The sequence below is a fragment of the Pempheris klunzingeri genome, chromosome 8 (genome assembly GCF_042242105.1).
Source record: "Pempheris klunzingeri isolate RE-2024b chromosome 8, fPemKlu1.hap1, whole genome shotgun sequence".
Classification (NCBI taxonomy): domain Eukaryota; kingdom Metazoa; phylum Chordata; class Actinopteri; order Acropomatiformes; family Pempheridae; genus Pempheris; species Pempheris klunzingeri.
Window position 1 is genome coordinate 22,569,287 of NC_092019.1, and position 24,763 is coordinate 22,594,049.

The 24,763-nt window shown below is 41.4% G+C and overlaps 5 protein-coding genes across 6 annotated transcripts; 4 read left to right on the forward strand and 1 right to left on the reverse strand.

Moving 5' to 3' along the window:
* Positions 1 to 50: 50 nt before the first annotated feature.
* On the reverse strand, positions 51 to 6,189 carry ubqln4 (ubiquilin 4). The gene is made up of 7 exons (XM_070836173.1): positions 6,042 to 6,189; positions 4,973 to 5,124; positions 4,689 to 4,882; positions 4,120 to 4,382; positions 3,133 to 3,248; positions 2,263 to 2,434; positions 51 to 1,374 (listed from the first exon to the last, which is right to left on the reverse strand). The coding sequence occupies exons 1-7, from the start codon at positions 6,186 to 6,188 to the stop codon at positions 1,234 to 1,236; spliced, it is 1,185 nt and encodes a 394-aa protein (XP_070692274.1). The 5' UTR covers position 6,189; the 3' UTR covers positions 51 to 1,233.
* A 592-nt stretch (positions 6,190 to 6,781) lies between these two features.
* LOC139205795 (1-phosphatidylinositol phosphodiesterase-like) lies at positions 6,782 to 8,107 on the forward strand. The gene is made up of 3 exons (XM_070836117.1): positions 6,782 to 6,809; positions 6,977 to 7,050; positions 7,161 to 8,107. The coding sequence occupies exons 2-3, from the start codon at positions 6,998 to 7,000 to the stop codon at positions 8,005 to 8,007; spliced, it is 900 nt and encodes a 299-aa protein (XP_070692218.1). The 5' UTR covers positions 6,782 to 6,809; positions 6,977 to 6,997; the 3' UTR covers positions 8,008 to 8,107.
* A 970-nt stretch (positions 8,108 to 9,077) lies between these two features.
* LOC139205271 (membrane-spanning 4-domains subfamily A member 6C-like) lies at positions 9,078 to 14,279 on the forward strand. Of its 2 annotated transcripts, none has more exons than XM_070835436.1 (7): positions 9,078 to 9,169; positions 11,378 to 11,560; positions 11,782 to 11,901; positions 12,320 to 12,376; positions 12,854 to 13,030; positions 13,204 to 13,326; positions 13,816 to 14,279. In XM_070835436.1, the coding sequence occupies exons 2-7, from the start codon at positions 11,396 to 11,398 to the stop codon at positions 13,879 to 13,881; spliced, it is 708 nt and encodes a 235-aa protein (XP_070691537.1). In that variant the 5' UTR covers positions 9,078 to 9,169; positions 11,378 to 11,395; the 3' UTR covers positions 13,882 to 14,279. The 2 variants fall into 2 exon arrangements, with proteins under 2 accessions (XP_070691537.1, XP_070691538.1); XM_070835437.1 differs by having other exon boundaries at positions 11,385 to 11,560.
* Positions 14,280 to 17,110: 2,831 nt separating this feature from the next.
* Positions 17,111 to 18,709, forward strand: LOC139205865 (membrane-spanning 4-domains subfamily A member 4A-like). The gene is made up of 6 exons (XM_070836204.1): positions 17,111 to 17,292; positions 17,387 to 17,497; positions 17,686 to 17,742; positions 17,835 to 18,005; positions 18,179 to 18,298; positions 18,570 to 18,709. The coding sequence occupies exons 1-6, from the start codon at positions 17,128 to 17,130 to the stop codon at positions 18,627 to 18,629; spliced, it is 684 nt and encodes a 227-aa protein (XP_070692305.1). The 5' UTR covers positions 17,111 to 17,127; the 3' UTR covers positions 18,630 to 18,709.
* An 881-nt stretch (positions 18,710 to 19,590) lies between these two features.
* LOC139205864 (membrane-spanning 4-domains subfamily A member 12-like) lies at positions 19,591 to 24,138 on the forward strand. Its single transcript, XM_070836203.1, has 7 exons — positions 19,591 to 19,622; positions 21,228 to 21,407; positions 21,501 to 21,611; positions 21,884 to 21,940; positions 22,082 to 22,240; positions 22,770 to 22,889; positions 23,104 to 24,138. The coding sequence occupies exons 2-7, from the start codon at positions 21,237 to 21,239 to the stop codon at positions 23,170 to 23,172; spliced, it is 687 nt and encodes a 228-aa protein (XP_070692304.1). The 5' UTR covers positions 19,591 to 19,622; positions 21,228 to 21,236; the 3' UTR covers positions 23,173 to 24,138.
* Positions 24,139 to 24,763: the final 625 nt, after the last annotated feature.

Consider the following 24,763-nt stretch of genomic DNA (forward strand, 5'->3'; position numbering starts at 1 on the left):
GAGGGAGAGAGAAAAGAAAAACTCACATGAACATTATTTATAAGTGTCTATTATTTTTAATACTTAAAAGAATTGCGTACTTAGATTTGATAAAGGCACAATACAGACTTTTACAGTTCCTGGAATAACATTTGTGGTATTGCCACATTTACTTCATTCACAGAACTATACAGATGACTGTCAGTGACATAGACATTATTTCAATTGACTTCTTAGAGGGAGTAACTTTTGAGATCAGGCAGCAGACAATTTATCACGGGCTACAGGCAAGAACTCTCTGAAAGGACAAATGGAAACTTTGTTTATTAAATTCAACATAATACAGATTCACATTACATACCATTTATTGGATTGAAAAAGAAAGTCTGCTCATGGGTAAACATGCAACAATAACAATTCATAGAGACCATTTTATTGTTTAGAACAAAAGATCTGAATGGGTCCAAGTTTATGAACTTTTGATAAATGTACCTGGGAAAAATCTTGTAAATCAAAAATCAGTCCGAAAACACGGCTGACAGTTCAGATTTATTTAGGGGATATCTACCTCGCTGTGGCAAAATCCCCACCAGTTAAAAAGTCTCTATCCTCTCGCTGTGTACAATGTTACATTGCCCAACTCTCATCCACATACAGTATAGCTTTGGTCCTACAGCCAAGACTTTCAACTTCTCCACCCCAAGAACCTGTCAGGTTAAAAAAAAAAAAAAGCAATAGCTTAAATATATACCAGGCAATCAGGCAAGAGGATGAAAACCCCATGTAAAAACATGTTGGTTCTCCAGATGGAGCACAGAAAGCCATCATCCAGCTAACAGCAACAACCTCACTCATAACTCTTTATTTAACAACTTAAATACAATCTGTCTAAGTTAAATAATGCAAAAATGAAGCAACCATCAAAAGTTAATTCCCTGGTAACCTCATGTGGACATCCAGTGAACGAGCACTTGTCATAACAGAGACCATGTCCGGCTGCACCGGCAGGAGTAACCCCCCGCGGTCACAGCCGAAAGATGTGGCGTCAGTTTACATTGAGAGTGCTGCCACACCATTTACTGTAGCACTAAGTCTGCTAGAAACCAACCACCTCTTTCCTATGATGTACAGATCTAAAGCTGAGAGTCGACAAGTGCGTCTATGAGGGTGTCAGGTCACACTTTTGCACTTGATGCAGGACGAACTGTGAACTGTGTTCGCCCCTCAGTTCAACCCCAGGACGAAGCGACCGTGTTAGGCCAACAGTCTCTCAATGGCGGCGTTGACATCCCCTCCCGTAGCGATGAGTGCCTGCAGGTTGGCTTCGCGGTTGATGAAGCCCATGGCGTTGAGCTGGTCGAGCTGCTGCTGGAAACGAACCTCCGGGGTCTGAAGCTGTGAGGGAGGAGACGACGCACGAGGTCAGACGCTGCTTACCGACAGAGGTGGGCCTCTTTTTTTCATTTATTCTGATCACAGGCTTTTATTTGGTGAGTGAAGACATTCTATCAAATGTTTCTATTACCAGTTTGTCTGTTTTTTTGCATCAAAATACAGACAAACTCGTCCTCTCACACGGTGTTAGAAGTGTGTTCACATTCAAAAACAACTGAAGAACTATTCAACTGTCATTCACTTTTTTTTTTTAGCTTCCTTTATCACTTCTCTGACACTTCATCTGCTTTCAGTAATTACACTCCCACCAACATCTCATCTCCTTTTTATGCTTAGACTGCAACACCCACTTCAAACAGTGTCAAGTCTTTACTTTTGAACGAAAAATAAAATGAAAAGTGTAGAACTGTCTGTCCTTGTTATTCCCACAGCTTCCACATTTCTCACACGAAACACTCCGGCTGCTTTCAGCGCTTCAACTTCAGCCGACATTTGCTTCCATTCTATACACTTGAACTGACATCCGTTTATTCCTGAACTTCCACTTCAACTGAATCTTTGCGACCTTTCAGGACTTAAACTGATCCTTAAGCTCAACTCCACTCCTATTTCAGCGCTGAAATCTTTTCGGTGCCTCCAGCTTCTTTCTGTATTTCAGCTGTTTCTAGTGTCTCTGCTGCAAATGTTCAGCCGCAAGACCACATACATTTCCTACAGGAAATCTTTTCTTATTCAACTATTTTGTCACATTAACATAATTCAAAATATTTCATATTCACTGCCATTGAAATGTACAGATAGCATGATCCATTAGCAGAAATGAAGGAAGAATCTAAACCTGTTGAAAAAAAAAAAAAAGGCAAATTCAGGCAATTGGATGAAACGTACTGATGGCCCTCCGCCTGCAAACATCTGTAACATCTGCTGCATGAGCTGCTGTTGAGAGGCACTGGTGGGTGATTGGGCACTGGATCCTAGTGTGGTGGCAGGAAGGTGAGGGTTCCCTGGAGGGACGCTGCCCCCTGTGGCTGGAGGAACTGTGAGCCCCCCGAGAGACAATCTGGAGAGAGGAAAGAAATATAAGAAATCCAGACAATTACTATTGGCTTTGCTGTTTCTTTACATAATTAAATTAAACTCCACACCAAGGTGGCAGCCGGTGTAACTCCTTTTGAGTACTAACCAGGCCCCAATTTCAAATTTTAGTGGGCTGAGCTTTTCTTTGACAGAGCGCTCTTTCACTGCTTTAGCACAGAGTTTGTGTTTGATCTGAATCGTCACTTCCTGTAGTCAATACTTCCCATATATGTTATAAGAGTTTAATTTGAGCAAACAAAGCAAATGTACAGGGTCTGAGTTAGGGGGAGGGACACCCATCGTTTTCACACACACACACACACACACACACACACACACACACACACACACACACACACACACACACACACACACACACACACACACACACACACACACACACACACACACACACACACACACACACACACACACACACACACACACACACACACACACACACACACACACACACACACACACACACACACACACACACACACACACACACCTTGTAAAGTGCCTCCTTCAAACACTGGACTGATTTGGAAAATAAAAATACTACATTTTAGTGGCTGATTCCAAGCTTTTGTGTTATTCTTTCTTTTCAGAATTTCAATGATCACATGTTATGTTTGAGGAAGACAATAATATTGGGTTTCAGTATTTGAGAGCTGGTACCTGGACATGAATCCCGGAGCCTCTGTCTGTAAGCTCTGCAGGCCCTGCTGGATCTGCATGAGGGCCTGCATGGCTCTGGGGTTAGACAGCATAGACAGCGTTTCTGGATTCTGCATCTGCTCAATGACAAACACGACACAACAGAGTCCCTGAGGTCCTGAAAGATGACACTCTTGATCTTATGCACAAAGGTAACAGTCTGTGTGTCTGCATAAATTCTCTGTAGAGCATTATAAACCCAGAGGATGTTCCCAGGGTTACCGAGCGCCCAGTCTTGGTTATCAACACATCAACTCTTGCATCACTGCTGGATTCCTTGCCAACTCTGTGGTGTGTCAAGGGAAGAGAGGATTAAAGAAACAAACAAACACAAGGAGAGCTCAGGTGCCCTAAAGGAAGAAGAAAGCCTCTGACTGGAATGATGGCAATCAGTATCTATACTCAGGCCCTTAGGGAGCGCAAGGTTGACTAATGTCTCATCTGACTGTTGATTTTCTTTTATATTCCAGCACATGTTACCTGATCAAGTTGCACTTAGGATCCCATTTCTTGAATATTAAGTAAGACAGTAAAGCAACAAACCACATCATAAGCATGTGCTAGCGAATGGTCAGGGACAACAACGGCAGAAGAACAGCAATATCTTAGTAACTTTACAATGGTCAATAAGAATACATAACTGCTGAGGCAGGGCATAGAATGAAGCAGAAATGGTAAAAAAAAAAAAAAAAAAATAGATCAGCATCCAGGAGGGGGTAAATATCAGAGTAATTATCAGAGAAATGATAAAAAACACGGCTGTAAACTCCCTTAATATCTTAAGTAATTTGAAGACATTTATTTTCCAGTGTAGCTTGAGATTTTACAGACTCAACGATTGACTGAAGACTAAATCGACCTGAGAAAGCTGCAGCCCAAATCACCTTTTTCTGTCTTTTGGCCCGAATAAAAAGATTCCCAGCATTTGTTGTAAAGCTCTGCACTCACCTGTCTCATGAGCTCAGGGTTGCTGAGCACTCGGGAGACGTCCGGGCTCCGTTCCATGAGCTGCTGCATCTGCGGATTGCCTGCAATCATCTGTCTCATCACATCTGGGTTGGACATCATATTCTGGACCAGCGGGTTCCCCAGGACCTGCGACAGCATCTGTGGGTTGGACATCAGCTGGCTCTGCACCTGCTGCTGCATCTCCATCAGGCTGGATGAACGCATGCCCATACCTAAGAGGCCGGACAGGTCACCGAGTCCACCTGAGAAGGAGGAGGAGGAGGAGGAGGAGGAGGAGGAGGAGGAGGAGGAGAGCTGGAGATTAGTTCCTTGCAGGTATGTGTTGGCAAGAAACTCCCACATGGTTTGGATGTAGCATTTTAATGATACTTTTCTATAGAATTTCAAGGCATTGCGTCTCCCAAATGTATTAGCTGTCACCTGCATACATTCAGTCTATTTTGAATGGGTGACTTATACATCTTCTGCTCACTGTCCCTCTTGGGAGGACTAATGTTAAAATCAGAAATTTTAAATTCACTGTAATGCAAAAACGTATACACTCTTACTCATTGCATTGGCAGGCTGTGTTGGTGTCTGACTCGTGCCACCTCCTGTTCTGTCTGCTACAGTGGCGTTGCTGCTGCTACTGCTGGTACTGCTGCTGCTGGTACTGCTGCTGCTGGTACTGCTGCGGCTATTTTGAGGTTTTGCAGAACTGGAACTTGCAGAACTGGTCCCAGATGTGCTGCCACCTGTTGATCTTAAGAGAGAAAAGCAACCATCAAGTAAAAGTCTTACCAGCGTTGAATTCTGCCACTAAACCTACACACATCTCATGAATTGTACTTACTGTGGGGCGGACTTGATAACGAGATGAACAGTCAGCCCATCTTTGATTCCAAGCTGTTTTAAAGTATCACTGTCGCTCAGGATCTTGCCCGCAAATATCAACAGCAGGTGGTCCTGCTGGGCCTCGAACCTTTTGGATACGGCCTGTTTAAACTGCCAGATGAAACAAGAGCACAGGCAGGTTACCAACCCGAAGTAAGTAACTGACCAGAGGTTCACTGTGTGCCAGAGGGCTTTTGGTCATTTGAATAGTCGCTCATTTGTTTGGCTACTGCGCAAGTAAAGCACAATATCAACTGGTTCCTACGGAATCTTGAGGTGTGCTTTTGAAGAGAGCTGCTTCTTCAGAACCCATTTCTAAACCCACGGTCCTCCTTCCTAAACAAAGTTTTATTATCTCACATGACACAAACTGACAGGCCTACCAAAAGCCTGGAGTCAGATAGTAACTTATACACTGGGGGTAAGAGGCTGCTGGTTTCTTGCTACTGGTGTAAAATATAATGATCTACATCTACAGTGTGCACTCGATGTGAAATTAGGAGGCAAGCAACTGAGACCAGACAGTACATGTAAGCTTAAAGGCGCCCAATCGGTATCAAAGCGTGGGCGATCACCATCGGCACTTATTTGCTTGGTAATGTTGGCCAACAGCACCCCACCCAGTCACTGAGATAAGCTCAACAATCTGTCCCAGATCATTTTCACATCAAATTAACTTGTAATCGAACAAACACAACTTTGACTGCAGTTTCAACGTTATCGTTATGCAACTGCTGGCAAACTGTCACATTAAATGTCTGCAGCGCTGACGCTCCCTCCCATACGTCACCTTTCCTGCTACTTCCGCATTCCGAAAATATGGGATCCAAACGTCAGTTTCGCCCCGAACAAATATATTATACCAGACATCTGTATGACCACGAATACACCTTTAATGATGCAAGCCGCTGCTGGACAACATATATAAAATGAACATTTCTGCCTTTCCTCTAAGGTTTTCCGAGGGGGCGCACTGTAGGGTAGCATAACCTCCGCGCTCAGATGTTATAAAGTGACAGCTAACAAACCTGGGCGACAGAAGAGTCCTCCGAAATCGTAATTTCCTCGTTTCCTTTGGGGGTTTTGACGGTGACCACCATCAAAGATCGTCCAGGAGCAGCACTTTGGTCCATGTTGGTGTCCTCTTTACGGTCTGCGCCTCTGTTCTCCGCCATCTTTACTACCTCTTCTTCTTCTTTGGTATTTCCGGCAGAATTGACGCCGCATCGGCGTTGCTGCCACCCATCGGCCATCAATTAAACAACAGCGTTAAATCAGGAAGGAAAAGTCCGAATCATTGAGGAAATCAAATATTTTTCCTGTTATTTTCACATTGTCCTCAAACGTATTATTGTTACACTTGAAATGTATTCATAATTTATATGGATGTAACTTATTTCTACCAAACCCAGTGTTTTTAAGACATAATATGTGTTTAATCTACTCCACAGCAATTCCCCACTCCTATTTTCATGTTCAGTCATCTTTGTTTGTTGCTCTGGTGTGGCTGCTTGCACGCGAGATATCTCCTATTAGAAATTAAATCTAATCTGACCCAATTTTTTTTCGCCATTATTATTAAAAGGACACGCCTTCTCAAACACTCTGAAAAACGAACACCACAATCTATATAAACATGTACATACACCAAGAACAATTAGCTTTATCGTACAACTGATATTTGCAGTCCACACCTAGAATTTTGCAGATAACCAGGCAGTATAAGTTATGGACTCTTTGTTGAGCACTGGACAGTCCACTGGAGTGGTTTGCTGTGAGATCCTCCTGGCTGTAAGGTAAAGTACAAAATTTGGTTAATTTGAGCTAACACTGTTAATTAAAACCTTCCAAGAATATACTTAACCTTTCATACTTAATTATTAAATCATCCATGCATGTCTTTTATTCAAAGCTAGTGATTTTGATGTGATGAATGCATAATCTTTTATAAATTATTTGCTAGATTGCCCTAATTTCTGCAAGAATGGCGGCTGGTCACAAGTGTCTGCTTTTCCACTATATTTTGCTGTCTGTCACGTAAGTATGATGTGAAAGTTTTGCAAGTAAAACACAAGGGCAGATTGCTTTTAGACTTCTTGCCATTTATGGTTATTGTAACATCATAAAATCTTGTTCTAAACCATCAGCTTTGTGTGCCATGGAAAGGACCTGTTCTTCAATGACAATGAAAACGTCATACTCCCGGGGTCCTACAACGTTCCGTGGATGGCAGGCATTGAGGATTTCCACACCCTCTCCCTCATCACTATCCCCGGTACCCACGACAGCATGGCCCTGTACGGGGGTCCAGACTTTGAACGCCAGGCCTTGTCCCTGAGGAATCAGCTCATGGCTGGCATTCGTTTCCTGGATCTCAAAGTGTTTGGACTGGGGAACACCCTCTATGTCATGCATGGGGTGGTGTACCAGCACAGCACTCTCAAAGATGTCCTAGACACTGTCCGAACCTTCCTGTCAGAGTATAAGACCGAGGCCGTGCTCATCAGAGTGCAGCCAGAGTCTTTTGAGAAGACATCTGTGAATGAAATGGTGCAGAATCTGATTGGCAACGACCCAAATGTCTGGGTGGCTTCTGGAATGCCAAATATGGGTCAGGTCAGGGGGAAAATAGTCTTTGTGCAGAAGAGCACCTTCACACTAGGAATTCCCCTCATCGACACAGACGGGAAAGGTAACCCCAAGGTTAGCAAAATTAAAGATAAAGACAACAGAATAATCAAACAGCTGAACGAAGCCAACGAAGCCTGTGGAGGCGATAATGCTATTTTGACCTCCACTGGCGGCACAGGCCTCGGCACTTTCTGGGGAATGTTTCTGACTCCAAAAAGAGTGGCTGAAAAGGTAAACCCATGGCTCAATCAATACATTAGACAGTTTTACCCCAACCATCCCAGACCATGTTTTGGTATCGTTGCCATGGACTTCCCCGGCATTGACCTCATTCAGACGGTTAGAAATTTAAACTGGTGGTAGAGTGCCTCATGTGTCCTATGGGCGTTTGAATCTGTCACACTGCTTATCACTTTACACGCTGTGATACATCTGAAATATCTGGAAATCTATAATCTGTAAACTCCCTGAACAGTGTAATTTTGTTAACAATGGCAGTTTGCTGCATTTTTTTTGACCGTAACTATGACAAAAAAATAAATTCCATTTTATTGCCTCCTCATTGATCTGGAGCTTGTGTTGCTCAGTGATTTAAACTACCTTATATACCTACTGCTGGGTACTTTAATGTATGAAAACTGATCATATAATCAAGCTAAGATGTTATTTTACTATGTAGTTCGTCATATGATTATGGAGGGAGATATGAGCTAGAAAAATACTACACATTATACAAGTATCTGCCACTTTCACCATCATAAACGGGCTGACATTTTGGAAGCATTTTCAGATGAGCAGCCTCAAGCAATTTAGCGAACACATTGTAATCATCAGTGGTGGAAACCCTCTCTGAAACCCTTTCGCCGATACTGACTCCCTGTCTCTTTTAGACTCTTTTAAATAAGCCTGTCTTCCTCTTCAGATTGCTTTGCAGTATAGCTAGTAGCTAAAAGAAACTTTTTCTGAAGGACGGGCTCACACTTCTGTGTTTGTAGTCCAGCCAGTACAATACAAGAACACACTCTCTCTCTCTCTGAGAGGCACCGTTTGGCTGACGAAAACGAACAGCAAGCATTTAGTGTTGTGATAAATGGAGGAAGAAACAAGAGTGCGTGAATACCAGTTGGCCGCCGCAGGGAAGGGTGAGGTATTCAGTTGGTTGCAATCTGCAATCTCACTGCTAGATGCCACTAAATTCTACACACTGGTCCTTTAACTACAAGTTAAGATCTGAGTTCTTTAATAGTAACTGATATTCATGTATTGAGAACATTTCTATAAAATATATAGCTCTATGTTTCAGGTTGTAAAAATAGCATCTAAATATGATTAAACACATTTCTCTTCGTGTTCAGCTGAACGATCAGCAAAGGGTTAAGTTTTTTTATGGCTTCCAGATGGGAGGAGATCTCTCAGGCACAGTGCCTTCCTCTTCCCACAGAAGAACTGCGCCACAAACGCACCAAACAGTCAGCCAGACTTTTATGTACCATCGCTTTGCTTCTTCTGTAAAAGACACAGTCAGGTAAGTCTTTGTTCTATGTTTGACTCTCAGGCTGAGAATAAACCATAAAAACACTACTTCAGTCGGGTGGAGTGAAGAAGACTGGTACTAAAATCAAAGCAACTCACGTAAAATCCCAGATGACCGCAGAGCTGCTCAGGGACCAAACTTATGTAGGATCATGTTTAACTATTTTAATATCCGACAAGAAAAAAATGGCTTCAGTGAGGATTGTTTTTGTATCTGTCGAACTGTTTAGTATGGAGGACCAAAACTGCCATAACCAAAAATAAATACTTTACATTATTTATTTATTTTTTAAAAAGCCCCAATAAATATGTGATGAATAAATAAATAGATGAATAAACAATAGTATGCCATTAATTACACCAAAATATTTTTGAAATAATTATCTGCCTTAATTCTAAAATTCTAAAATGTGATATTGACATTTCTGTTTTCATTTGCCTCTGATACAGGGGTATTAATGCAAATGAAAAACATAAAGTGTGCTTTAATACCCCTGTAAATTTACTTTCCTTTCCCATTTTATTTATTAGAGTATCCATTTTTAGATTAATTAATTACTTGTGTATTTCCTTTTACATTTCAGCCTCATTATACAAATGGGGGTCTATCTGCTAGTCACAGGCCTGTCTAGTTGATCTATGCACTTTGATGTCAATCAGCCAATAAGCTAAGTGTTGAACCTTTGATGCAGACAGACCCCTCGTTTGTATAATGGGAAATTCAAATAAATACATGTGGGGAAATAAGTAGAGGGAAAAATGCAAAGGGAAAATACAGATGTAAAAAGGAATAAATAAGTGAATGAATGGAAAATTAAATAATCAGATTTACGGCCAAGTAAATGAATAAAGGAATTAATACAAAGATGATTCAGAATTAAATCAAAACAGAAATATCAATTTATGTCATATTTCTAAATTAATTAATTTCTGTATTTATGTAAACATGATTTATATAATGACATAATAATTTCTTTAGTGAGTCATCTGTTCATTTTTTTTTTTTTTTTACCGCAGTTTTGGTCCTCCATATTGTCAGGGTCAAAAATTAACTTTCATGTTCAGCTAATGCAGGATAGCTTCTGACTACTGGTGGCAGCACTGCATTCCATAAAAAAACAGACGTTAAGCTGTAGGGATCAGAGTTTTAAATTTTATTTCTATTCAGTAGGTGTTGAGGTTGTAGAGATATCTTGTACCGACTTTCCTGTTGACAGGCAGCGCGCACTGCTAGTGCTGCTGCTATCATGGTGCATTTGCTGGTGTCAGCCTTCCCTGCTTTCGACACAGCCATTGGTTAAAAGCCAGATTTTAGAAATGCGTCTGTCCTGCAGTGGTTTGACTTTTGAAAACTAGAGTTAAACAAAAAGCGGGACATTGTCACAATATGTGAGATCACCTTGATCACCCCTATCACTCCTGACAGCTTATCAGCTCTTCCAAGCATCGCAAATCTGAAGAGATGTCATTCAGGCAGGACACTATTTATGAAATCTTTCATGTTAGTGAAATTTCATGTTCATAGCCGTGGGCATGACATTATGTTTTCAGGTTGTCTGTCCCATCCTCATGAACGTGATATCTTAGGAACACATTGAGGGAATTTCTTCACACTCATCTACATTACATTTTGGTGGTCAAAGGCCACTGTGACCCCAAAACATTGGGGCCATATTTCTCCTTCGTTTGGATACTGAACTGGTGACACTAATCTCGGATCTGCACAGACGTGGATATAAACTGCAACTTGTCTGGTATGCGGAGGCAGACAAAGGCCGGGGGGGATAATTCTAAGTTTTACAAGAAGTTGCAACAATTGAGTGCCTACCTCGCCAGGCAGTCAGGAGCTTGGAAACTTGGCAGCTAGCTTACAGAAAAGCACTCCCAGGTTCACCAGCACAGCCGCCATTTCACACAGCTGTGGCTGTGAAGCTGCAAAATGGGGAAAACCGAGAGTTGTCTCCGTGAAGAGGAGACAAACAAGTCGCAAAAAAAGACGTGCAGTTGCTTTGCAGTCACCTTGTGACAGCTGGCCAACAGGAAAGACCAGTGACTGAGCAGAACTGTTGGTTTTCAGATCGGATATAGTTGGCATTTGAGTCAATAATGAGCATTGGGCACTTGATTTAACATTTAAGAACCAGCGACCCCGACCTGATTGAGCAGATATGAATATTATTAACTCTCTTGTCTCTTCCAGTCTACAGGAGCAGACAGGATGTCTGTGACCGTCGCCAAGGCTGATGGAGTCACTGTGATAACTTTGACCACTGACTCCCAAAGTCATTGTCCTCCACTCTGCCAAATCCTCAAGAGCCTTTGCTGCTGCTCACTGTCTGAGCGGCTGAGGGGGGTCCAGAGTACGTCTCAGTCACTACTGGGGGTGAGTTACACCTTCAGCTCTAAAGTTTTCTGCATTTTTTTTTTTTCATCTAGTATATCACAATTATTTAGTACTTTTTCTTTCCCCACTCAATTCTGATTTCAGCTTTTGTTCTGCGTTACTCTCCACTTAGATTTTAGCAGTGCTACCTGGTACCTGCAGTTATCCTGCAGGTACCAGGTCTTTGCACTGTTGCTCACACTGCGTTTCCTCATCCACAGGCTCTGCAGATTATGATTGGGCTGCTCAACATCGGCCTCGGAGCGATCCTCGTCTGCAGTGGCAGCGGCTCTGATTGGCAAATGGATTCAACCATGTTTCCTTTTTGGCTCGGAGCAATTGTAAGCCAGCTAATGTTGTACTTATTTATTTCTTTTTTTAATGTTCTTCATTGTTATAATATTTTACATCAGAGTGAAGACAAATAACATTTTGTTGGGGCTGCTGAGTTGATTCCGGGGCACTTTTCTCATGCACATAGTGTGGATGCACACCCACAGCCTAAAGTGCAAGCATTTCACTCATACATGGCAGTGAAAATTAGACTGTGTGAATGCTGAACGCTGAATCCTCTGGCTCTCTTTATCATCAGCACAGAGCAGAGTATCAAACATCCAACTAGCTACTACCCGTCTTTAATTGACACTCTTTAAGTTTAATTCCGCAAAGCTGGTTTCTTTAACATTAACATACAGTTGTTGAATTTTGGATTTTGTATAGAAGGGTGGAAGTTTAAAGATTTTTTCCTCTTTTCTCCAGTTTGTGTTCTTTGGCAGCATGAACATTGTGTCTGAGAAGTGCCCCAGTCCATGTCTGGTGAGTAGCTCAGCTTCATCACATCCTCATTTCATCTTACGAGGACTTATTTCAGTTTGTTGTCACCTGTTTCTATTTCATTTAAAGACAATGTTACGGCCCTAGATCCTTGTTAGTCTCTCTCTCTCTCTCTTGCAGGTCCCTGACTGGGCGGATAAAATGTAGGGAAAGTTCTGTGCTCTGTACTTAAAATGCCACACATTAGTCACCAATGTACGCACCTACATTGTCTCACAGGTATACAGTGTGCGTTGCCATTGGAGAGGGCAGAATAGAGGTTGAGTGTCTTGCTTCAAGACACTTTTGCAGAGTTACAGGTGGATCTTAAAATGAATACCAGCCACTCAGCTGTCTCTACTGCGGGGATACAAACCTGTCAGTGTACAAGGGCGAGATAGTCGGTGGACTGGAAGCTTTTTATTGCCTGCTGTGGTTTTGTGTTTGGCTGCACATGACCTGACAGCTTTTGTATTTTAGGTCATCCTCAACGTGATTCTGAGTCTGTTAGGAGTGGGTTTTGCCATTGCGTCCATCGTACTCTACAGCATCAACGTAGCAAACATATGGCTGTGGTGGATCTGCAACGACTATCACGATGACATGCAAATTCCTGGTGACATGGCAAAATGCAATGAGGCCACGGCAGTAATTGAGGTAGGTGTGGACTTTGATCTTTTAATTATGGTCATTACCATCTACAGACTTACAACAGGCTTCACAGAAAATAGACTAATAAGTAAATTCAAACAAATTCTACTAATTTTTTTTTTTGAAGTCTGAATAAAACAAAGATTTTAAAGCTGACGCTGTTTCTTGTGTCCCATCAGGCTCTCCTGACAGGCATCAACAGTGTGCTGATTGTCCTGTCGGTCCTGGAGCTCTGCGTCGTCATCAGCTCTGCCGTCTTGGGGATCAAGGTTCTGAACAGCAGGGAGAAGAATACAGACAAGGTAGTGGATGCAAAATCAGATCTTACTGTTAAGACTGTTGTTTGCTCACAAACGCTCTATTTAGTCTCACTTGATCTTCTCATCTCAGTCACGGTAACGTAGTGAATGAGCTTTTTCTCCAGCGCGTGAACGTGTTCCTTCAAGAATTTGTGGAAATGGAGCACACTGGTAGCTGAGTGGCTGCAGCGGGCACGCCACATGACCACATGGTCAACAGCAATTGTTTGATTCCAGCTGGCGACCTTTGCCGCGTGTCATACACCCCCTCTATCTCCCCTGTTTCCTCACTGTCTCAAATAAAGGCAAAACAACCCCCACCAAAGTAATCCTTAAAAAAGATTGCGGAAATGAAAAAGAATCTTCAATTCTAATAAAGCTTAGTCATAAACGCACCACTGTTCCTGTTTTTGTTAATATTGTGAAAGTCAGAATGTGTGAATATGTCTGCACCTTTCTTTATGTTTTACTGATGTTGTTTCTCTCTTTTAGAGCCCTGATGATTCAGAACACTACAAACCACTGCTGGAGGAGGTCACCGGTAACTGTCCAGCCTGAATGAAAATCTCTGCTTTGTGCTATTGGTCACCAGGAACTATAATCCTGTGCATTCTTATCTTTGACTGTACGTACTGATATGTACAAACTCGGCTGGTACAGTCTCTATCAAACTTCTGGGACTATTTTCTACAAGGGCTGCTTACAAACATTTGCATTTCTATTTTTGATAATAATCGGCACTAAATTGTGTATGCTGCTGTCCATTTCATGCTCTTTTTTTTCCTACCTTCCAGGTAGTTATGATTTTCTATCTTGTAATGCACCTTACAATTAGTATGTTTGTTGCTATAAGGGAGGTTCGTTCATGTGTGTAACACCGACGGACCAATTGGGTTTTTGTTTGCTATTTTACAATGTCAAGCCATGGTACACAAATAAAACCATTGGTGTTCGTCTTTCTGCTGTGCACTTTGTATGAAACCTTGAAGTGTGACTGAGAAAATGATTCAGTTTAATAACTAGTGTTTGTCTTTGTGTACAAAATGACAAATATAACTATAAGGAGAAGCTGAAGTGAGGTGAAACATGAGCTTCTGACCAAATTGAAGGTTAAACAAAATGATTAAAGCATCAGTATGGTCATTCCAGATGATGTGAACATCAGGTACATCTACCAAAGTACTGTACTTACTGCTAAGTACAGATTTATATGCTACTTCATATTTCTACTTCACCACATTTGAGGGGAAAATCTGTTTTTTTTTACATTTTACTCCACTAGCTACTTTGCATATTTTGCTAAAATAATCATACACAATATATTAGTAGCATGTAAAATGTTGAAGAATTGTTCAGTGAAAAGAATCTATTTAACAAGTCATACCAAAAAGTGTGTTGTGGGAACATTTCCGCCTGTTTGCAGTTTCAAGTCAACTTTAATCATCCTAGTGGAGCAACGTGCCTCAAGATGCAGACGCTCTTTTATACAGTGTAACATTATTTAAACGAGTTCACTTAAATTAGAGGTTTAAATATTCTTACAGCATGACTGAAAATGAGACTGAAATGTCTTTAAGATTGAAGTTCTTGATGATTAAATTGCCTTAAAGTGGGTTAGTACAACAAAAATGCCGACGGCACATTAACACGTAATGCACAAGTGCTTTAACTAATATTCAATTAGGTTTTAGGTAAAATGTATGAGTTTCATCAATACGTATGAGTTTGACTGCAGGTCTGTACTTGTAATGTAGTATTTTCGCATTGTTGAACTACTGGTTAAACATAACATAAGTGTCTTAAACTAATACTAAAGTAAAATCTTATCTGTATCATCCGTCACTGTTGTAATGGGTTAATAACAAAGAGAAGTTTGGACTAGGAAGGGCTACACAGAAAAACGAGCCACAAAGCAGCATGTAGAGGACGGTGACCTGTCTCACTGTCCCTACTCATCACAAATGTGTTTATTTTTTCTTCCTCAGTGAATACCTACACACACACACACACGTTAAACTAACCAACAAGGACAGTTTCGTCAACAGCAGCAGTGATCTCATAAAAGTAGTGTGAAGTGAAGCTAAGAAGTAGAAGAATCTAGTTCTCTGTAGTCCTGTGAGCCACCTAATGTCCATATTTCTTGGTTTATTTCTCTTCACGAGCTTTATATCCATAAACCAGGACACTGTCTCCCTCAGTCTGTTCTGGAGAGGAATTTCCTGTTTGGTCTTTGGTTGGTTGCACAATCACACCAGGTGTGTCATGCTAAAAACATTCACCACAAGGCTGTTGTTTACATCTTCTTCCGTTTTGTTCAGCAAGCCTGGTGCTCCCTGAGCAGTGTAAATCTGTTATTTCAGAGTGAATCCCCCAGTACATGTGCACTACACAACAAGACTGACACTGTCCAGCCAGCCCTGTCCCTGTAATAGGGAAGCTTTTTATAAAATTCATATCAAATTATAGGCATAGAAAAGGGTTGTTAAAGCGAATAAGAGTGCTTGCAAAACACAGGCAGTGAATCTAAAGCTATTCTGCAGCATTCAAAGAAAAATGAAATGATGCGCCTACTGATTTATGTTGTTTGTTTGTTTGGACATAATAAGGACCAAATGCCAACTTGTGCATGACTGCTGGTGAAGATGTAAAGATGACAGCGTACATTATGTCATGTTATCAGACATGTACAAAACCTACACACAATGTACAACAAAACTATATAGAATAATTTCTGCTTCACTATGTTTCAGAAGGAAATGTGATTTAACACAATGTAAGTACACGAAGGTTCTGGAGGCTTCCTCCAGCACTACTTCCTGTTGGTGGAAAATATGCTTTTATTCTGAAAAAATTCACCTCTGGTACAAGAAGTAATATTTTTGCTGGCTGCCAGATGACCTGAGGCTGCTGGCAGAGGGACCACATTGTAGCAGTTTGAGCAGCAAAAATCACTAACAGGTGAGTTCTCAGCATGGACGAACACATGACTCACAATGATGGGAACTTAACGAGGAGACCACATGTTGAATGAGCTCTGAACAGTGTTACGGGTATTTTTCATGATAAGTTTGCCATAACTGGGTTATGTTATATTGTTTCTGTGGTCTGTGAGAGGGAGGGGGGTTCTGGGATATCCTGGATAGTGATTTTGATGAAGAATGCGTATAATTAATGAGGAAAGAGGCACTTAAGTTTACCTTTGAAGAAAACTAATCCACAAAGCCTCCAGATGACAAAAATAAAATTTTGTATGTTTTTGCCAAAGTGATAAAATTACACCTTAGGGCTGCGTAACAAATACTTAAAGATACTATTCGTTGTAGCTGGGACCCTCGGAGAAGGCTTATTATGCAGGTATAAAACTGAAAGAAATACTGTTTTTACTTTGGCAGCTAAAGCCTCTGCAGCATATTTTACAGTTCCTACATAGAGATCTTCAAGCAAAGGACAATAAAGCATAATCTCACTGCCTTATAGCATAACCACGGCCACAATACATCTGCATATTTGGATTTGATACGCTTGTTGATCGATACCAGCGACTCTGTTTACTCTGGCAGGTGCTGAGACTTTAGCACATTGATACACGGACCCATTCTCCTCTACAAACACGCACCCCTCACACACACACACACACACACACACAGAAAATAAAATGAACAATCTGAGCTTCAACCCTAAGTCAAAAGTACCATCATTCAAGAGGACAGATTTGGCCAAGAGGAGACGCGTTCCCATTGCTAAACCAAAAAAAGGGAAAAATCTCCCATTTTATGTTCCTGGTGTGTGTGCAGGACCGTGACGATGGCCAAAACTGTCTTCAGAAACAAGGGAGTGACCTTCATCTCTGTGGAAGCTGACAGTAAGAGCGTTTTTCCATCACTGTGCCAAATCCTGAAGACTCTTTGTTGCAGCGTGGAGTGGTGCTCGGTGCTCGAGGGGCTGACGCAGAGCACCGCGGCTCTTGGGGTGAGACGGGTTCAAATACATGAATTCGCGTTTACTGCTGATCTGAAGTTGTTTGGTAGACCACGCAGATGCTTTGTTTTCCTGTGCTTTGCAGACCATACAGATCATGGTGGGTCTGTTCAACATCGGACTGGGGCCTGGACGAATAAGCACAAACCCTGGGGATCTGACCAGCCTGGGTGCTGCTTACTGGCTGGGTGCTGTGGTAAAACAATATTGTTGTGTTTACGCTGTGTTAGCTGCTGCGTTGCCTTAACTGTTACACATGCAGTGAGGGATTGTTGAAGAACAGGAGAAAGAAAGATTTTTGACACCAATTGCTGGTAATATTACTGGTAAACAAATGCAGTAGTGATTGTCACTGAACTGAGCTGTCTGCTGACCTCTCATCAGTTCATTGTAACTGGAATCATGTCCATCTTGGCCGGACAGTTCCCTTCTCGCTGCTTGGTAGGTGGAGAACACCAACCTCTTATTATATATTGTATCAAATACAAAACACTATCAACTGGACTTTCAATTGAAGGGATCTTTCCTCTCAGGTGGGCTTCACTGTCTTTATGAACATCGCGGGAGCTATCCTCGCCATTACTGGCATTGCCCTGTACGCCATAGACCTGGGGAACGCCTCTCTGCTCTGGCTGTGTGAGCGCAGCAGAAACAGTGCTGATTATTTTGGTGACAGCTGCAGAGATGTGGCACTCGTTGCCCAGGTAAGCACTCCTAAAGATGATCACTGTCAGCTGTCCAACTTAGCAATTCGATTTGAAACGACTTTGGCAGTTTGTAAGAATCTCAGCACTACATTTTAGGTGGCATTTGTGCTTTTAATTTGAATATTTTTTCAGTTAAATTGAATTGAATGTTGGAATTTCTCATCCATCAGGGTTTGCTGAGATCCATGGACATCACACTGATCGCGATGGCTGTTCTTCAGCTCTGTGTCAGTATTAGGCTTGCTGTTCTGGGCATCAAGTCTTTGACCAGTGGGACGAAAAAGGAGGAGGTATGAACAGAGAAGACACTGCACACATGAACACATGAACGCGTGGGAGGACAGCCGGGTGGTGTATTCAGATAGGTATTAGTGATTTGAGCAGTGATAGCAGCTGGAAATAAGGATAGTTGTTGTCTAAAAGTAGCAGCAGCTCCATTGTCTGTCGAATTTGATACTTGCAGTGTAAATTAAATTAATTCAGTGAAGAGTCACATTGTGGAATTCTCAACTTTATCCTGTTTTTGTGATAATATTGTTAATATTATTTTTGTGCAAACAGGGCAGCAAAGACGTTGATGTCGTTGTCACCGGTCCGGCTGCTGAAAATTGTTTCAACTAAACACATGGATGCATTATGACGAATAACGATCACGCCATTTTAATAAAATGCTCCTACACACACTTGCTGAAAGTAATCACAGCTGCTTCATATCTCAAGGACACTTTTTTTTGGCCAATATGTGTTTGGATCTAATTGTTTTTCTATCTGCTTGTGAATTATTTTAACAGGAAATGTTCCTGAATGTTTCTTGAATAAAAACGTGTAAAATGGTTTTTCAATTGTTATTTTTCTACAGATGAAATGATGAAATGATGAAAGGTTTGAACCACAGCTTTTAGGGTAGTTTAAGTTCAGAGAAGTGATCCCAGACAACATGGAGGATGTTCAAGCCACACTTTCCACATCCCTAAACACAGTAACAGCAGTCACGAGACTGTGTGCCTCAAGAATCACTAAGATGGACTCCACTATGATACTCAAGATGCTCAAAATAAGGAAGGTTAAATGAAATCTTTTTTGTACTAAAATGAGGCACCATGGCAATAAATATATACATATATAGATAGATATATATTTATACTCTGATCCTCCATGCAGTGTGTGTTTACAGAGGAATGATAATGAAGTCTATCTTACCTCTCTCATTTTTATCTGATCTCTAATAGCTAATGCAAAAAACCTCATGTATTTTTTTTCCACTCATTTGCATTTGCTTTTGCCTTATGTCCCTGTTAAAATACAGTGGGTTATTCCAAAACGTTAGAAATAACAGATGTATTTGGTATCTGATCCTTTATCCTGCAAAACTGTAAAAGTGCAAAAATGCTTAGACGTATGTGAACTTTTGATGACAGGTTTGTTGACTACCACCTCTGCCACGCCAACTAATTCATGTTTAAGAAGGTCATTTTGGTAAAGATGCTTTTATTTTGAAGAAATCAAAGGAGCGACAGGAAGTATCAGGTTTCTTTTTTTTTTTTTTTTGGTACATGAACTCATCATCGGCCAACCAGGCTGACGCAGTTACAGGAGGGTGTAGCGACAGTCCAGGTGAGCTCTCTGCACAGAACAAAGACACAACTCATCAGAATTTGAAGTTTACAGCGATACAGTCCGTTTATTGGGCTCTGAACTGATGGTGATGAGGATATTTTGTTAACAGTAATCATGTTTGGAATAATGTCGGTCTGCTAGAAAAGGAAAGAAAGCTGTTATCAAACTTATTTGACTTAATCTGATGTATTTTCCACTGTGAACAGTTTCAATGTGAGTTCGTGCGCATGTTGCTGCTCGATCATTATGACCTGATTCCTCATTTTTGTCAAAGCTTTTGTTACATCCTCTCTCTTGTGGCAGCTGGAGGACAAAACATGGCAAACAAAAGGCAGTAAAGGAAGTAAGTTGCTTTCTGGGAAACTAAACCAGAGAGACTGAACTTCCTCCTTCCAGTTGCCAAAAACCCAAATGCCCAGCCCTGTTGTTAACACTGGAACTGATAGTCCGAGTTATGGGTCCACAGCTTTCCCACAGCATCCGGTAATCTCACCTCAGGGAGGCGTCTGCTTTGGCAACGAAAGCCTCTGGACCACATTTAGAGTTAGTTTATTCTCAAGCTCATTGGCATTTTCAAGGAATAATGCATACAGTGTAATGATATACAACTACTGATTATTTTCATTATTGATTAATGTGATTATTGTGTTGTCGATTAATGGAGTGATAGATCATTTCTGTATAACAGAATGGAAGTCATGCAATCATTTTTAAATCAGTATTTTGCATTGCTTGAATTATGATAACCTCAGTATATATTTAGAAAAACAAGGTTTGAACTTTTTCTTTTTTCAACCTGTATTTTATATGGTTGGATATATTTACAGTAGTTGAAATACAGCTACAGATGCATGATGTACAATTCAGTGGTCAAGTGATTAATCAGAATTTCCTCCCAATATAAAATCAATACTTGGAAAATGTAGCAATTGCATGACTCCTTAGATGTTACTTGATACACGATACTTGACCATATTTTTCTTATATATATTTTTTTCTTTTATAGAAGGTTTGAACAGAGAAAAATGAGCAACTTGGTGTTTCTGGCTGTCTGTCGACCATCTTGGTTTCACTTTTGTTTTTCCACTTCCCACTGGGTAGCAGTGTATGAGATGATGCAGTAGCATCCACTGCAGTGGCTGATGTGCAATTATGCCATCAAAACTCATGCATATACAAGAAAACAGCTTTTGAATAGCTGCACACTGTAGTGACCTCTATGCATGAAAGGGTTAAATTGTTGATTTCTTCAGTATGAAGATGACTCATTTGTGTGAAACTAAAACATATGCATGAGGATAGGTTCAAAATGGCTGACAGAGTGCCTCTACGCTGCCTTACAGTGTGTGACACTTGATGTTAGGACCCATGGCAAACATGAACCTAATTAAAAGCTCCATCTATTAAAAGTGTATGAGTGGAATTGGATGCCAACACATTGGTATTTTTCAAAAGGCACCAATTCAAACAGAAACACAAAACAATGAAATTGAGTCATTAGGAACTAATTGATTGAAGTCAGGAAAAATTGGAATAGGATGAGGGTTAATAAAGAGCTATCTATCCAAACATTCATCCCAAAGTCTCCTTGTCATGTCGCAGGTGGGAGAGATGTCCGTCTCGGTGGTGAAAGACAAAGGAGCGACCGTGATCACGGTGACAGCTGACAGTAAGAGCATGCTTCCACCGCTGTGCCAGATCCTGAAGGCTCTCTGCTACAGTCCGATATGCTGCTCGGTGCGCGGTGGGCTGATGCAGAGCAGCGCAGTGTCAGCTCTGGGGGTGAGACAAGTTCAAATGTAGTTATTGGTATGCCGTATTAAGCGGCGGTCTAAAGATGCCAAGTTGTATTTAGTTGTCTTGAATCTTTTACAGACTGTGCAGATCATGGTGGGTCTGTTCAACATTGGACTTGGGCCTGGACGACTACGCAGACATCCTGAGGATTTGACCGATCTGAATGCTGCTTACTGGCTGGGTGCTTTGGTAATATTGTTGTGTATATATCACCATCATAGCGTTTCTTTTGTTGAACATTACTGTAGAGTACAGTGGCAAATTTAGACACAATAGACAACCAGAGCTTCTTCAGATGTGGGATTTTATGGCTGGAGGATTTCCTAAAAGCATTCTGGGGCATAACATTATTTCTGCTTCATGAAAAATCCTTCTTTCATATAAAACATTGAAATAATGTGTTAAATACAGTATTATTAGTTGAATTAATTTCACCGAGCTGTGTGCTGCCCTCCCTTCAGTTCCTTGCAGCCGGAATCGTATCAGTGTTTGCCGACCGCCTGCCCTCTCGTTGCGCGGTAAGTAAAGGCCCTTTCAGACATTCATCTCTTTATGTTAGATTGGTGGATATTCAACATGTTAATTCTAAAATGGTTGGAAATGTGTAAAAACATACCGTCCTCTGTGGTCGACCACAGTAATTAAGTCTCTCCTCTCAGGTGGGCTTTGCTGTGGTGTTCAACGTAGTCGGATCTATCTTTGCTGTTATTGGCATTGTGCTGTATGCCATAGACCTCGGGGATGCCCCTTTCACCTACATGTGTGACAACAGCAGCTACAGTAATGACAACTGCAGATATTTGGCGTACATTGCCCAGGTAAGCATGCTTTTAAAGAGTAAAGCCGGCAGCTAGGTTTTAAAAAAAAAAAAAAAAAAAAAAAAGGCACAGCTGGACTTTAAAGAGGAGACAATAGAGCCTTTTTGGTGCTCTAGTCGTGAGTATTTCCTGCAGCAGGACGACGTATGTGGGATTGATTTGAAATATATGAGTGTGTGCGTTCATGATAATGAAGGAACATGTCACCCAGTGTCACTACATGTCTCACTGATGTGTTTTTAATATTTTGTGGACAAGAGTGGAGCTCTATGGCTCAGAGGAATACGACATATCAGGCTTTGGACCCTCAGATCAATTCACTGTTTAAATCTTTAAATAGGATTTTTGACAATCACAAAAGTGCAGCAATTTTTCCAACGTGAAAACAATGTCATTTCAGCTGATTTGTCAGTTTCTGTATTGCATTTGTTTGTACAGTGAGTAAATTATTATTATTACCGTTTTGTTGAAATCTTCTTTGAGCGAGATTGAATTCTTCCTTCCTTTTTTAATTTCTTGTCTATGTCAGCGTTTGTTGACAGGCATGGACATCACGCTGATCGTCCTGGCTGCTTTCCAGCTGTGTGTCTGCATTAGCCTGGCTGTTCTGGGCATCAAGGCTCTGAGGCTCAGCTGGAGGAAGGACATGGTATGAACCAAGACTAATGCACCAGCTCACACAACAGCGGTTAATAGAACTTGTAGTAGTCTTCCTAGATGCTGCCGGACCACCGGCATTAGTAGCGTTAGAGGAGTAACACCGTCATAAAAGGGTTTAAGTTGAAATAGAAATAGATTCAGTAATGATCTGTGAACTCGGTCGTATTGCTGCTGCTTTAATGTTGACTGTTGTGTGTCATCAGGGTGGCAGAGATGCTGAGATTGACCAGCCGCTGTTGAAGGAAGTCCTCATGACCAGCCCTGGAGCTTAAAACCAGTTCATCCATGCACAGAGATGGACGAGTGTGGATCAGCAGCGTGTCCTTGTAATCCTTGTGATAATCTTTTTAACATATATAAACCAAACTGCTTTTTAATCACGATGACACTACAATTGTACGGTTTAGGAGAAAAGTCTCTGTAGCACAACGTGATTGGTCTATCAGCTTGTGATTGATGTTATAAAATAAACCAGCTTGAGTAAAGAGTGGTGAAAATAGTGAAAGATGTAGAAAGAATAGAATTTTAGTGAAATGACCTTCACTTCAGTGCTATCGGCATGACAGGATCCCATGGAATAAGTGAGAAGCACGTATCTTTCTATGATTTGGCTGATCTGACGCACTAATGTGTATTTGGGCTCTTGGGGTCGTTGAAGTTCAAGGAGGAGTGACCCCAAACAACATGGCCACACCTGCCACATCCTAAACCAGGGGTGTCCAAACTACGGCCCGCGGGGCCAACTGTGGCCCGTGGTCCAATTTGCATTGGCCCGAAGGAAGTTCTAAAAATGTATTGGAACACGGCCCACACATGGAACCTGCACTGGACTGTGTTGTACTTCTTAGTCTCACCGCTAGGTGGAGTAACTGTCTTGAACGAGGCAGCTTCTCTATAAAATGAGTAATAGAAGAAGAAATGTGCTACAGGTGACCCAAGATGGCAGAATTAAGTAAACGTAAGAGAGCAAGTTAGTGTAGAAAGTTTGAGACGCGGTGTGCGATGAGAGCACAGCTGATAACTAATGAAGATCACTTTTGCATGTAATTCATCAGTTAATCATTTGGCTTGTAAAATAACTGAAAAGAATGAAAAAAGACCATTATCTTTTCCCAGAGCCCAAAGTGATGCAGTGAAGTTGCTTGACTGAACTGTCTGAGACACAGAGACTCTCACTTTACATTTCACATTTACATTTCATATAACAGACTACCTTAAATAAATAAAGATTAGCAAACCTCGGCTGTCGAAACGGTGTGACTTTTGGTTCATTTAATTCATTTCCTTCTGTTTTTCAATTTCCTGCTGAGTGGAAAAATTATGAAAGCCGCCCAAAGATACTTTGCTGCTGAGATTTTCAAATGTGGGTTTTCAGTGGGATTTTTGTGAATTGTCTTCGGGAGGCAGTTCTCACAAAACCTCTGGAAATAAAACCAAAAACATCTGCATCTGTCTGGATACCGCTGAAGGAAGGAAATATAGGAATGGATGGCAATGTCACTCATTATTACAGGGCTGTTGTGTTAGAGCGCAGCTAGTTAATGTACCTGTGATGGGAGTATTTAGAGTGCAGCACACATTATGTCTGCGAAAACTCACTTTTATCACGCTTGGCAAGAGCATGAATGCAGTTCAGGCAGAGACAAGCTGGGTCAGCAACAGGCGATCAGCCCGGGAAGGAGTGCTGGAGAGTCTTGTATCCAGGAGCAAAGACCAGTCTGATAAAGAGCAGGTGAGTGGAACAGGAGGTGGAAGTTGATTGGTGGGAGTGGCTGGCAGGTGAGTGGAAAACTACTGAGAGGAGGTATCGTGTTCGTTTTTTCCGAAAGAAGACAGGCAACTTCTCTCATTTAAGGTGTTTTA